Genomic DNA, 15,289 nt, shown 5'->3' on the forward strand with positions numbered 1-15,289 from the left:
GAGGGCAGTGTCACTGGCCCTCATATGTGGGATCCGAACCGGGACTCTCTGGCGTCCCAAGCCAGTTCTTAACCATCACATCACTCGGTCGGCCCCGATCCATTTTACTTCTAAAAGTGGGGTTTGCCCTTATTTGTCCCATGGCTTTCTCCTCCCCCACCAAAGATAAACCAGTCTGTCTGTATCTCTCTAGGGTAGTGCGTGATGATAACTACCATCACTGTCAATCTGGTGGGCTCAGTCATCTACTAGTTATTTAAGTACTTAATGATCACCAGTCATATATTTGTGTAAATTTAAGGATAAGAAAGCCAAGAATATGAAGTCCCATCAAAATATCATTGTTTTCTTTTTTTGTCTTTGTCCAGAACACATTTCACCATATCTAACTTAAAAGTTAGCTAAGTTTTAGAAAGTCCTTTATAGTACAGGTAACGAGAGTTGCTCTAGCTTCCACAAGCTATGTAACCTCCATTGGAAGTGAGGCCTACAAAGCTTTTTTCATGGATATGAACCTTGAAGGAACGTTGACAGTATGGTTTCCCAACAGTCCACAGCTTTAGCTGGCTGCCCATTGAAGCAGAGACAATTTCCTCGCTACTGTCAAACTTTGCATAAGAAACTGCTTTTCGGTGTCATTTGAATACATGATTGGCTGTTTAGTGTTACGAAGATCATAGCAGTGGACTCAGTGATCTGCGCAGCTGAAAACCAAACGGTATCTAGAAGAGGGGCTGAATTTAAAATGACATACATTAGCCTTTGCCTCAATGCTTGTCACTGAGTTGTCTAGGTTGGTGGACCACAGCTTCTCTTTCGCATCATCAGAACCCAAAGCCAAGAGTTTAGGGTCCATCAAATTAAAATCAACATTCTAACACCTATTCTCATGCTCTTGATAGACCTTTGACCTCTGTCCTGCGAATCCATCCCATAAGATGACAGTGCCTTCACAGTCATGGCTGGCTAACAGGTTCTTATGATAACTACTCCAACTGATACAGCTGATTTTGGAATTGCAGGTTATTTCATTTTCAGGGTAATGAATATCCACCGCATCCTAAATGTGCCATATTCATAGACTTAAATCTTCTTTGTAACCCCAGCAATCGCAAAATAGTCACAATCCCTGTCAAATTCGATACAAATGAATTTGTTAGCGCTGTGTGCTGGAGGGCGCTGCCAGATGGGGAGTCCAATGTACTGATTGCTGCCAACATTCAGGGTACAATTAAGGTGCTGGAGTTGGTATGAAGGGTTTACACAGTTAAATTGTACTTGATCCTGCTGACATACAGCTGCAGCTGACAATGAGAGAAGACAGAAGCTGTCACGTCGTGTCTCTCCCCAAAGTCATCATGGGTTTTGGATTTGTTTTGAGTATTTTTTCTTCTATTTTTCCCCTCCTTTATGACCTTTGGGACATTGGGGGTACCCAATAGACTCTCCACCATCAGTGTAACTCTACGGACATTGCTGCTCTTGGTGTCAGGGTTATCTAATTTTTGTGATTGGGAAACAAATTATTTTGACTAAAAATAAGTAATAAAAAATAATAAAAGTTTATTGAGACACACACACACACAAAATCATTGTTTTTGTGACCTGGAAAAATCTATATCCTTATGATTTCAGTGATAGTAACAACATAAGTGAAATGAAAGCTGATAAACTGCATCTTCCATTTGTCCTGCAGGCACTATTTACAAAGTAAATGGATAGGATCAGGCTTTTAAGGTCACCCATGTCCCTTTACAACTTCTCTGATTCAACTGAGGGAAAATGGAGGGCTGGTATCTCCAAAAAGGAGCAGGATGCTTCAGGCAAGGCCATGGACTTTTGTTCTGAGAAGCTGATATTCTGGGCAGTGGGCACACCTAGTGCTTTGATCTATGCTGAGACAGGCTGGGACAAGCTGTCTAAGGTTGTAACTACAGTACTTGTAGGAAGCTTGCTTTTAAGAGACCAATCTGTAATCATATTCAGAGATTTTTCTTGATCTGTGTGGGCCTCAGTTTACTTATCTGTTAACTGGAAGTTAGAAACAGTGGCCTCTCTAAAGATGCCAACTGGTCTAACATTCTATGATGTTACTTTGGTTTCATTTTCACTTATTCTGCCAATCTTTTTTTTCCTTTTTCTACCCACACTTCAATGCATTTTACAAAATATTTGGTATCTATAGCTAGTTATAAGCGCCAATATTTTTTAGTTACCCATTCTGAATTAAGTACAATATAGCAGTGAAAAAATGTAAATATTTGTCTCTTCCCTTATAAATCTTACATTCTAGGGATATGGCAGGGAGGCAGCTGACACAGGCATTAAAAGACCCAATACAGGGCCAGCCGAGTGATGCATTGGTTAAGAGTTGGCTTGGGACACCAGCTCTGAGCAGCAGGGCCCCAGTTCGGATCCCACTCGAGGGCCAGTGATGCTGCACCCTCTACAGCTGAGATGGTGAACAACAGCTCGACCTGGAGCTTGGCTGCCATGAGTTGACAGCGTAGGCTGCAATGGAGCTGCAGTGGGCTCCCTCCCGTAAGCTACTGTGAACGGCCGGCAGCTGGCGTGAGCTGGCGTGAGACAGCGTGACCGTCCGCCCATTGACCGGCGACCGATCTGCCTCACCCGGAAAGAGTGCAATAATACCAACATGGGCCAGTGAAGTGATGTCCTCCACAACTAGACTGAAGAACAAAAGGACAGCAACCTGTCTGTTCCCCTTCCCCGATTCCCCAATGCTGTTCCCCTCCCCCAATTCCCCAATAAAATCTTTAAAAAAAGACCCATTATATCAATAATTTATTATAATAGTGATGTGTGCAGTAAAGGGGAAATAGAGGCAGGCTGTCATGACCTAGTCAGGCAGAGGGTCATCAGGGGCGGTTTCCTGGAGCAGGTATCATTTAAGACCTGGATGATTAATGGAGATGAGGTTGGTGAGGAAGAGAAGCAAGAAGATTCTTTGCAAAGGTCATGAGATCGGGTGGAGCCTGGCACGACTGTGCAGCAGAAAAATGCACTGTGTGACTGAAGGGAAGGAAATAGAAGCCATGCTGGGAAGGGGCAAGCCAGAGAGGAGGCAGCAACCGTCTTATGCAGGGCATGACGGGCCTTGAGCAAGAATTTGTATTCCATTGTGAGGGCAATGAATAGCCATGGACAGTTTTAAAGCATGATCAGATCTGCATTTTTTACAAAAGATCACTCTGGGGATGGACAGATAATGATAATATAGCTAATGGTAGAAGCTGAATTTAGGTGGTGGGGATTAGGGTATTTACTGTAAAATCATTTCAACTTTTCTGTATGTTTAAAAATAACGTGTTGGGAAAATCTGGCCACAGTATGGAGAATGGATTGAGGGAGGGCAAGATTAGCTGCACAGATGGCAGCTAGGAGACTGGTGATACTTTTAGAGAGGGGTGATGGTAGCTTGGACTAGAGTGGTGGCATGGACATGGCAAGAATTGGACAGGCTTTTGAGATATCTAGGACGTAGAATCAATATGGTTTTCTGATTGATTTTGTGTCAGGGTAAGGGAGAGGCCTAAATCAAAGATCACTACCCAGTACCTGGTTAGTATAACCGAGTGGATGACAGTACCAGGTCATCCAGGTCAGAATGTACTAGAGTAGAAACACATGGGTGCAAGGGAGATGGAGGAATGAAGAGATCAGTTTTCTATATGTTGAAAACAGGAGCTATCCTGGTGGAGATGTCCAATAGGCCGTTGGGGCTGGGGCTGAGAGGAAGGGTCGAGGTTGGAGATGTGAGTTTGAAGTGATAAGCATATAAATTGTCATAAAACCACAACAGCACAGTCCATAATAACATCTGAGAGGGTATAGAAAGAGATGAAAGAACAAGCACTGAAGAATCCAATGTTTAACATTTAACAATCTTTAACAGAGAAGGAGAGGGAGCCACTAATGACACAGAAAAATTCAGCATATATGATATTATTGATGGCCTCTATTGATGGGCTTTTGGGTTCTTTCCAATCTTCTGCAATAATAACCCTTGTATGTACTCATTTCTTACATATGTATCTATCTCTAGGATAAATACTCCAAAGTGAAATTGCTGCATTATATACAGAGGGTGCCAAAAAAACATATACACATTGCAAGAAAGAAAAAACTATATTAAAATTAGGCTCATGGCTACCACTTTGAGTACCTCTTGTAATTGCAGAAGTCAAACGTGACTTGTATTCATCTTTTGTTATTGGTATATATTGAGTATTACAATTTTAATACAGCTTTTTCCTTTCTTAAAATGTGTATATATTTTTTTGGCACCATATGTGAGTGTGTGTGTATTGAATTTCATTGCTTATTCAAAAAAGACTGCTTAGAAAAGCGTCCAAACATAGTTTCGTTAACCATATTTAATGTAGCATTTGATAGGACTGGTTAAATTTTGTATACCTATAATGTAATACCTTGTAGCCATAAAAAAGAATGAGGTTGTCAATATATTCTGATATGGAAGGGGAAGAAGGAAGACTTACATTTCCCAACTTTGAAGTATTTGAATTTTGTGACATTCACATGTGTTACTTATATTTAAAAATATTCTTTGTACTTCTACATCATACTTAGTAAAAAAGAGTGACCTAAAGATCAATTTACCTTTTATTTCCGAGAGCAACACCAACAAGTTTCTGATGGACTACATCGCTAGCTTCTGCATAATGGAAATACCCGGCTCGATGTAGGATTTTATGAAACCATGATACAGAGAAGTGCTCTAAATGTAGCAAAGATCTGAACACATAAAGTTCATACTCGTTTTGAGTTCAAGTTATAAGGTTTGGAATTCATTACTTTGCGACTTTTTTATTAGTGAATAAATCCACTTCATTTTGTCTATTTTAGAGATGTCTCCAGACTTCACCATCACCCCTCTCACCTCCCCTAAAAATGCACTTGAACACAGAATGAGTCACATCAAGTCTGAAGACAATTTATTTTTACGATATAGAAAGTAGTGATGATCTTACATATTTTGTGTTCTGTTTTAAGAAGGGCAGTATAGGAATATGGATGGGAGTTTTATTTAAATTAAAATGTGCCATAAGTACGAAGTTACACTTAGACCACTAACTTCAATTTTCTAGAATTAGCCTATTTTTTAAAAATAATATTGAAAATGGGTTGCTTATTCTCTTACTAAGAATAATGCTGAATATATTCTTAAATATGTATTCAAAATTCAAGAAGAAATTTAGAATACAAAATAATAAGCTAGAATAAGCCTGAAGGTGATTCTAGCTTTCCTACTACTGAAATTCAGGTTCTATCCTTTTAAGGATTTTATAAGAATTCAAATGAAAAAATAAATGAGTTGAGGGGCTACAAGATGACTCCAAAAGCAGAGTAGGTCAGGTATGTTCTTACTCAAATAATCAGACTCTACTCCACCTTCCGTCATCTATGTCCTCCCGTCCACCCTGATCATGCCATGGGCTACAGTAGGAAGAACACTGGCCTAGGAGTCACACCCTGGATTTAAGTCCAGATACTTCTATATGATCTTGGGCAAGTCATTTCATCTCCGTGAGTTCAGATTTGGAATTTACAAAATGAGGAACCAAGTCTGAGGCCCCTTTCAGCTTCAACTACCTTTGCATCTAAGTTTGGTGTCTAAAGCATCTGAAATGCCAGGTGACAGAAGGTATGGTAGATTGAACTATTGGCCATGATTCTTCATCTCTTCCTGCATTCTTACTCTTGCCATGGCTTCACTGTGAGCAGAGTGTATTTCCCTCCCTCTTGCTTTCGGCCTTGGCCACGTGACTTCCTTTGACCAATGGAGTATCAGTAGACACAATACAAGCAGGGCTCAAAATGTATGCTATGTCTTATTCCCTTTTAGTTAATGACTTAGAACACTTTATAAAATACATATTAACAAACAGACCTCTCTCATAGCTAGGCCATAACTAGGGTGACCCTACATCCCAATTTTCCAGGTCAATCCTGATTTTACATCTATTGTTCTAGTCACATCTTGTGTAATGATTTAGTTCTCCTCACTCTGAAAAATGGGCTGATTTAGATTATAAATTATATAGTCACCACAGAAAAACTTGTCAGTTCATCTTGAAAACTTACCTAGTTAAGCCACAAGATTGCTACAATAACAGGGCCATCTCCTGGTCCTAGCAACCATCCCTACAATGCCTTCTTTAGATCATGGGGATTCCCAAGGTGAGGAAAGGTAGCCAGTATCCCTTCTTACTCTTCAAGTGATCTACATTTTGAGTGCTCCCCTTTTCCCTCAAACCATTTGAGGAAAACTAAATTAACTCATAACAAGAAAAAATGGGGACTCCTAATCTCACCTGTACTGTCAAATAAGCTTGCACCACTTCCCTTATGTTATAAAGCCTATGTATCATTGAACAATTTGCTTTTTAACAGGACAGTTTGGTACACTTTCTATCATCCAATCAAGAAGGCCCTGGCCTATGGCAATGTTCATCACCCTGATCTCTCTCCCTTCATGTTCCACTGTCCTCAGGTAAAGAATGGCAGAGAAGAGGAATCCGAGGTCCCAAGCCTGCTACTGGTAGGAAATGGCAGTCAGACAGTCCTGGGAGGCCTCATTTTGGAGAATGGTACCTTCAGAGCTGACGCTTCCCCATGCTAGAACGGAGCATGAGTATACCCTCTATGGGAGTACCAGGATTGTCGGTCATCTTCTGCCAAAGGCGTTGTTCTTCCCCCTGAGAGTCCATCCAATCCACATTCTTCCCATGGCTCACACCTACAGAAGGGAAAGGGGAGCATTATACTTCACAGATGAAATGTTTTGGTCTTCTGGAAGACACCTATAAATCTCTGAGGGGGCCTTTGGACCAGAGAGCCCTTCACTGGCTTGTTCTCACTTGCCACATCTGGTGAGTGGTGTTAGAATGGAATACATCTTTTGCAGCCTAGCTACTCTTTTCTGCCTAGATGATGAGACATAATCAGGATGGCCCTAGAGCAGCGGTTCTCAACCTTCCTAATGTCGCGACCCCTTCATACAGTTCCTCATGTTGTAGTGACCCCCCAACCATAAAATGATTTTTGTTGCTACTCTAGAACTGTAGCTTTGCTACTGTTATGAATCGTAATGTAAATATCTTTTTGTTTTCCGATGGTCTTAGGCGACCCCTGTGAAAGGGTCGTTGGATCCCCAAAGGGGTTGCGACCCACAGGTTGAGAACCGCTGCCCTAGAGGCTCATTTCTTCCCCCACTTTGGTAGCTTAGCAGAGAGCTGGCTTATTTGGACTGAGCTAACATGACAAAGTAACAGGTTGAACTGGGCTCTGAGGCTCTTCCTTTGTAACAAGGCCACTTCTCTGACCTGGGGAGTTTTCACTTTAGTGGGATATACATTCTTGGCTCTCCTTAATCTATAAATAAGTAGAGAATCATAGGGATGGGGTGATTCTCAACAGAAATGTTGACCATGGTACAATGCAGACCACTTATGTCTGGATTAAGCTGTTGGATGAGAGTTTGGGGGGCCGCAAACTATTTCCCCCCAATTCTGTTATAGTTGTCTTCTGGTACAAGTGGTGTGTTTCCATAACCTGTTTGAACAACATTAGATGCTATTTTTTTTTCACTGCAGACTACGCCAATGCCAGCGACTCACGGCAGCCCAGCTCCAGGTTGAGCTGTTGTTCACCATCTTAGCTATAGAGGGTGCAGCGTCACTGGCCCTCATGTGGGATCCGAACTGGGGCTCTGCTGCTCAGAACTGGCATCCCAAGCCAACTCCTAACCAAGGTGCCACTCGGCCAGCCCTAGATGCTAATTTTTAGGGAAAAAAATATTTTCTTTCAATTCAACTAGTATGAGTAATGGCTTCAAGTGTTGGACAGAAATGAGACAAGGATGAAGTCAAGTTGGTCCTGGAAGTCCTTCTTTGCCCTAGAAGCCTGTGTTGTCTTGCTGATCCTTTCCTGAGCAACACCTCAAGGAAGTCCCAAGAAAGCAGTTGGGATTCACTTAAAGTGGAAATATTTTGTGAAAAGAATGAATATAAACACCATACATCCCAAACTTCTAGCTGAGGGCCGCAAAGTTATGTAGCAGTATTTTTATTTTGAAAAATGCATAGATCCTCAGCTAAAGGCATGGAGCATCTGTGGAACTTTCAGGAGTCAGCTATGCTGAAACTACATATATACCTACTACATATTACACTTGCAGGAACCACTCCCCTGCCCCACGCCCAGTCACAGACCATCGCCAAGTCCCCGAGTCCCTCACCGCTTCCGGAATTCAAACGAACTCCTCCCAGAAAGATGTTGCTGGAAAAGGCCTCCTTGTCCCAGACGGTAAGTTCTAGGCAAACATTCTTTAAATCCTGGGGATGCAGGCCACTGAATGTGAAAGTATGATTCCACTGAGGGTTAACGCTCTTTTTTATTACCAGAGTTTTGTGCTTGGTGGCTTTGCTATCATCAGGGAGCAGGTAGCTGCAGGAGAAAGTGCAATCAAGTCATCAGAAAGACAGTGGGCAGAAAATGACATCCTTGAATAGTCCTTTCAATTTCCCATAATTCCTGGTGTGTGTGTGTGTGTGTGTGTGTGTGTGTGTGTGTGATATGTGTATTGGATTTTCTCTCCCAGGTTCTTATATGCTTAAATATGATTTAGTGGGATGTTTTATTATTTCTTTTAAGTGGGGCAACAGTAAAATGTCCACACTCAATTTTCTAATCTTATTTTAGTCCTCTCATCTTGAAATGAAAATATCTCCTGTGGTAGACGCTATTGAATGTATTTAATGTCCTGCTTCCTATCATCTTTGGCCCACCTCTGGGTTGACTTGAAGCCAGGATGAGCAGTTCCTGGCATGTTGCCAGCTTCCTATCTCAAGTACCAGTTTCTTGGCTTCTCCAGGTAAGGACTTTCTCTGGTGCTGTGTGAGCTGACTCACCTTATGTGCAAGGAATTCTAGGATTACTAGGGATTCAATGTCCCTAGGAGCAACCCTCAATCAATGAGTTTTGGAAATTGATGGATGAGTCCCATAGCTTCCCTGTCCCTTAAAGGGACAATACTAAGGTACATTCCACAGAGTTCTTTGTTGCTTCCCCACTGGAACTGAGCCCCAATTGCCCACAATAGTAACTGGCCTATTAACATATTTTTATCAGCTTCCCTCCTTTCCCTGTCTCCTTTTCTCTATTCTCTCATTGGTACTTCCTGGAATCTGTTCTCAAATAAAACGCCTGTACCCCAGGACTTCTCTCCTATGGTCAAAACACTGTTTTTGACCATGTAGAGAATGAGGCTCTAGGTACCTGATGAATCAGGGAACAGGCTTTAGGGAAGAAGGCATATGGGTATGGAATTATTACATCATACAAACACAAAAAATGCCACAAAACAAATGACCTTACAATAAAGAAGATACATTACGACACTTGAGATTTCATTTCATGTATCAAGCAGAGACTACTTAGCTCCCAATATTCATCCTGTCTCTATTGTATTCTAAAAAAAAAAATCCTCGTTTTTTTGTTTTGTTAGGAACAAGGTTTTCCAAAGTAAAGGCTACCTTCCCCAGCCCCCTTGCAGCTAATACAGTTATGTGACTAAGTTCTGACCAGTAAGATATAAGAAGTCGTTTTGTATGAACCTTCTGGGAAGTATATTGCCAGATGGAATTTGGATGGGATAGCCGAAACTCGAACAGCTATCTTGGCCCATGAGGTGGACACCATAACAAGATAGAAGAAACCTGGGTCCCTGATCACCATGATGCTTCCATACCTGCCGTATATACCTTACCTTTAGTCTCTGTTTACATGCAAGAGGAAAAAAAAAAACATTTGTCTTCTTTAAGCCACTGTTATGCGGGCTCACAGACAGAGCTAATCTTAACTTCTATATTTTATAACATTAAACTATAGAGGAGGGTCTTTTCTTGTTCTCTCATGCTCTTTTTAAAAAATCTGAGGTCCCTTTAAAATCAGCTCAATGTTGAAGTGTCACTAGGGAGAGAATTCACTAGAAAGTTCCTGGCCTTTTAAAAAGTTATAGAACAAAAATATACTGTCCTTTATCATCGCTGCTTCATAAATTTTCAACATAATCAAGTGAAAACTATTTCAGAAAATGTTAAGTCACCTCTGTAAGGCCACAGGCGACGAGCCATCCCCTCATCCCCTCAGTGAGCAGGAAGAGGCCTGAACTGGATGGTGGGGCTGGGGAGGCAAACTGCAATGGCAGGATCCAAATAAAGCACCTCACTACTGTGAGAAAGAGTGAAGGGCAGATGGACCGGGATTCAGGTGCACACACTCACCAGTGCGGAAGCCCCCAGACATCTGCTTCTCCTTATGATTCACCTTATCAAAGAGTGTATGCGACTAAAGGCTTGACTCACTTCCTTGCAGGAGAAATTACACTTAGTTCTAAGAAGGATTGAGGACAGGGACAATACTGTCATCTGACTCAAAGAACTAACATCATGGGAATCTGTTGGGCTTCCTGTGTTCTATGGCATTCCATGAGAGCAGGGACCGTGTCCTAATTGTGAAACTGAATCGCTTAGTACTTGGCACATGTGCATTTATGTATTTGCCTGAGCGAATGAAAAACATCTTTCTGGTTCTAGTTCCTCTAATTAGAAGAGAAACATAGATATCAAGAGATATTTGTTGTTGGGTTGCCTAGAATGGGCAAGAATGTCCATTTAAAGGGCTATATTCCCTCAAAAAACAAAGTGGGCACACATTCCCAGCGGGCAGTCCCAGACCTTCCCCAAAGCACTCTCCAGGGAGTAAGTATCTCCAGGGAGGATGCTCTGATATCTCCACTTTTTACTATTTCCCTCGAGAGAGCAAATCACCAAGGATCCAATATTTTTGTTGTTGTTGCATACTGTCAGCACCAAATGATAATAAAGCACAATAAAAGTACATTACACAGAAAAATCATACTTTCTCCTCCTTCAAGAAACAAATCGCACAGGAAAATCTGCCCATCTTGAAGGTGAGAGTGATGGGAAATCCTAAAATGTGCTGGAAGCAGGCTGAGGGCTAGAATAAGCAGTTCACTCTATATTCGTATTGTTTTAGCTGGAAGAGCCAGCATTCAAGGGTAGCTTTTTCCTAGTACATGTCAAATAAGAAGAGCATGGAAGTCTCACTGCCACCACTGTCTCATGGATCACAGATTCTTTCATCTCCCACTAAGTGTCATCTAAAATGAACTGAAAGAAAATTACCCCTTCACAAAGCTATCAGAAGTGCCTCCTGACTTCACTGCGGTCAGATTCTTTGCCTCTTTGATGAATACTTCTAGTATTCCTCCAGAAATTACAGGCGACGCCTTCTTCTTTTCTCTTTTAATGGTCTTCTTTCCTGCATAAGCCATAAAAATGAAAGATGTGGGGGGAGAGAAAGAGACAGAGAGAGAGAGAGAGAGAGAGAAGAAGAAGAAGGAGGAGGAGGAGGAGAGGCAGGACGCAGAAAAGGATGGAAGAGGAGAGAAGAGAGTTCGATCATAGGTTCTACTTCAAAATTTACAAAGAAAATCTACAGAGATTTATTTCATTTTTTTAACTTCCATTTTTTATATTAGATTCAGGTTTACAAAATAACATAATGATTAGACATTTAACACCCCTCACAATGTAATACCCTGGCCCCGCCAAAGTCTACTTACTACCCCTCTGACACCGTATATAGCTGTTACAATTCCATTGACTATATTCCCTATGCTGTACTCCACATCCCATGGCTATCTATCTATCTATCTGTCTGTCTAACTATCTATCCATCCATCCATCCATCCATCCACACACACATATTTAATTATAGTTGACATTCAATGCTATTCTACTTCAGCTTCAGGTGTACAGCACAGTGGTGAGGCATCTACACAGTCTATAAAGAAGAATGAAATCTTAACATTTGCAATGACATGATGGACCTAAAGTATATTATGCTAAGTGAAATAAATTAGACTGAGAAAAACCAATACCATATAATCTCACTTATATGTAGAATCTAAAGAACAGAATAAATGAGCAAACAAAACAGAAATAGACTCAGAGATACAGGGAAAAAACCTGATGGCTGCTAGATGGAAGGGGGGTGGGGATGAGGGAGAAGGGGAAGGGATTAGAAAGTACAAATTAGTAGTCACAAAATAGCCACGGGGATGTGAAATACAGTATGGGGAATATAATCAATAATGCTATAAAGAGTATGTAGGGTGTCAGATGGGTACTGGACTTATTGGGGGATCACTTCATACATTATGAAGATTTATTTCATTTGCTGATTGAATCAGGTCTTCACATTACTGTATCTCTTTCCATGTACTGATTTAAATGTTTTTTACCCTATTGGATTCCTTCTAGATAGGTCTTTCATTTGTGTTTGTTGGAAAAAATGACCAAATAAATTTAAATTTTTAAGTACTCCCCTACAAGGTATATCTTTTCACAGGGTATAAAGGAATAAAACGGAAAAGACCCTGAGAGCTCCCTGGGCCACATTCCTGCTCTCAGTAGGAAATAGTTACAATGAAAGCCACACACAAGTGCCACACCTCCATAAGATAAAATTCCATAACTCCCCTCTTTGATGTTTTAGTCTTCTAAATTGTCAACTCCATGCAGGGCCAGCTCTAAAGACTACAGCCCAGGCACAATTACATTTTTGAGGGAGAGAAATCTCTTCCTACAGCACATTAAAAAAAAAAAGATTTTACTGGGGAATTGGGGGAGGGGAACAGCATTGGGGAATCAGGGAACGGGGACAGAGAAGTTGCTGTCCTTTTGTTCTTCAGTCTAGTTGTGGAGGACGTCGCTTCACTGGTCCATGTTGGTATTATCGTTGCGCTCTTCCCGGCTGAGTCAGATTGGTCACCGGCCATTGGACAGAAACTCACGGCGGCTCCTGGCAGCTCACACCGGCTACCGGCCACCGGCCACTCACGCTTGCTGCCAGCCTCTCACAGTAGCTTATGCAGCCCACTGCAGCAGGGGCTGCAGCCTACACTGTCGCCGGTGACTCACGGCAGCCCAGCTCCAGGTTGATCTGTTGTCCACCATCTTAGCTGTAGAGGGTGCAGCATCACTGGCCCACATGTGGGATCCGAACTGGGGCCCTGCTGCTCAGATCTGGCATCCCAAGCCAGCTCTTAACCAATGTGCCACTCGGCCAGCCCCCCACATCACACTTTTATTATAATGAAATGTGCTCAAATATGAATAAAAACTACCACCACCATTATTTCATATGGTTTTAAGCACTTTGCATGAATGAACCTATTTAATCCTTGCAATATCCCTATGAAGTGAGGAAACTGAAGCCGAGAAGATAGTAAGTTACTTGCACAGTCACGCTGAAGAGGGTGATAGTGAATGGATGGATAGAGGAGACTGCCTTTAGGAGGTGATGGAAGGAGAAAGGAAGGGCAAGAGGGATTTAAAAGTTGTTATGTTTCCTTTACATTCTGTGTTCTAGGTCATCGTCTTCCTCAAGACTCCGAGTAGCTGTGAATGTCACAAATCCATAAGGCAGCTATCTACACCTCCAAAGACTGTCCTTCTTTACCACTCAGTCCACCCTGGGGCAGATCCTCTATCTCTGGGACTTCCAGGAAACAAATCTCTCTATTCAGGCTGGTTTCTAAGTATGAACTTTGTCCTTTCCTTGTAATGATCCCACACCCTTCCCCATATATATAGTATATAGTATATACTTTTCAACTCTCGTCAAAAGTCAGACACCTAATCCTTTAGATTTATTTTATCTGTGTAATGCAAAAGTAACATAGTCCAACCAATTCCTGACCCCTATTCCCTAGCTTCTAGAAACAGAATGTCCTTGATCAAAGTCATTGGTTTTTACTCTACCTTGAAGTTGTCCTAGTGAACGCATCAGGTTCTCCTCTGGGGGAATGTAACATAAAACAACTGTCAGCTCTCCTTTGTATTGAAGGCCAATGTCAGCAGCAAATTCCACCTAGTCAAGGGGAGACAGGTCAAAAAGAGAAAGTGAGAATGCTTGTTTTATTATTTTGTAGCCCATGTTTGTACAGTATTTACTTGGTTTAATTGTGACAACCCATTTCCATTCAACTATGATAGCACTTATTGGTTTAAGAGATGTCTTAGGTATGAGAAAAGAGAGGCTGGAGAACTCTATGAAAGCATTTGCATATAACATTTAACATTAAAGTAATTTGAGGGGAGATGTGTAACACATATGGTTAGTCAACAGATACTGAGTGCCTGTGATGCACTGAGGACTGCTCTATCACTGAACACACATGTAGTTTGGGAGAATGAGGCAAGAATAAAGATGCTACTGACAAAAGCCTCATAAGATACTTCTTCCTGTCTGTCCTGGAGGTCTCAAGGCTTTCCTAAATGACCAAGAAGGGGAAAGTAGGCAACAATGCTTGATTCACACTGGGTTGCCAGTCACCAATTATTAAAAAATTATGTTGGTAATTTTCACATCATTAAAATCCAATGTGGAAAAACTGGTTCCTTCAAACATTGCTGGTAATAATGTAAAACGGTATAGCCATTCTGGAAAACAGTTTGCAGTTTCTTGTAAGACTAAACATACAACTGGCATACAACCTAGCAATTATACCCTTGGGCATTTACTCTAGAGAAATGAAAGATTATGTCCACACAAAAACCTGTACACAAATACTTGTATCATCTTTATTTGTAATAGTAAAAAACGATACAACCTAGATGTTCTTCAACAGGTGAATGGTTAAATAAACTGTGGTGCAGTCATACCATGGACTACTATTCAGCAATAAAAAAGGAATGACTACTGATACATGTAAAAGCTTGGATGAATCTTAAGAGAATTATGCTGAGTGAAAAAAAGCCAGTATCAAAAGGATACATACTATACTATACCATTTATATGAAATTATTAAAATGACAAAATAATAAATACGGAGAACGGATTAAGGTTGCTAGAAGTTAGGGATGGGAATGGCAGGAGGGAAGTGGGCGTGGTTATAGAAGAACATGAGGGATCCTTGTAGCAATATAACTGTTCTATACTTTGATGTGATGGTGGATACAAAGCTACACGTGATAAAATTGCAAAGAACTAAATACACACACACACACACAAATGAAAACTGAGGAAATCTGAATAAAATTGGTAGATTATATCAATGTCAGTATCTTACCTGTGATATTGCACTATAGCTTTTTTTTGTTTATTAGTTTCAGGTGTACAAAACAATGTAATAGTTAGGCATTTCACCTGTCAC

At 41.2% G+C, this 15,289-nt stretch overlaps 1 protein-coding gene and 1 pseudogene across 1 annotated transcript in view; both read right to left on the reverse strand.

Moving 5' to 3' along the window:
- Positions 1–338: 338 nt before the first annotated feature.
- Positions 339–5,443, reverse strand: LOC109386116 (E3 ubiquitin-protein ligase RFWD2 pseudogene; annotated as a pseudogene).
- SYTL5 (synaptotagmin like 5) overlaps positions 4,955–15,289 on the reverse strand; it is a 208,180-nt gene continuing 197,845 nt past the window's right edge. The window contains exons 13-16 of the mRNA XM_019649041.1: positions 13,896–14,004; positions 11,253–11,388; positions 8,282–8,490; positions 4,955–6,781 (exon numbers count right to left, since the gene is read on the reverse strand). Coding sequence (XP_019504586.1) covers positions 6,639–6,781; positions 8,282–8,490; positions 11,253–11,388; positions 13,896–14,004 — 597 coding nt within the window. The 3' untranslated portion in view covers positions 4,955–6,638. The remainder of the gene's footprint in view (positions 6,782–8,281; positions 8,491–11,252; positions 11,389–13,895; positions 14,005–15,289) is intronic.

Source organism: Hipposideros armiger, unplaced genomic scaffold, assembly GCF_001890085.2.
Source record: "Hipposideros armiger isolate ML-2016 unplaced genomic scaffold, ASM189008v1 scaffold_7, whole genome shotgun sequence".
Taxonomy (NCBI): Eukaryota; Metazoa; Chordata; class Mammalia; order Chiroptera; family Hipposideridae; genus Hipposideros; species Hipposideros armiger.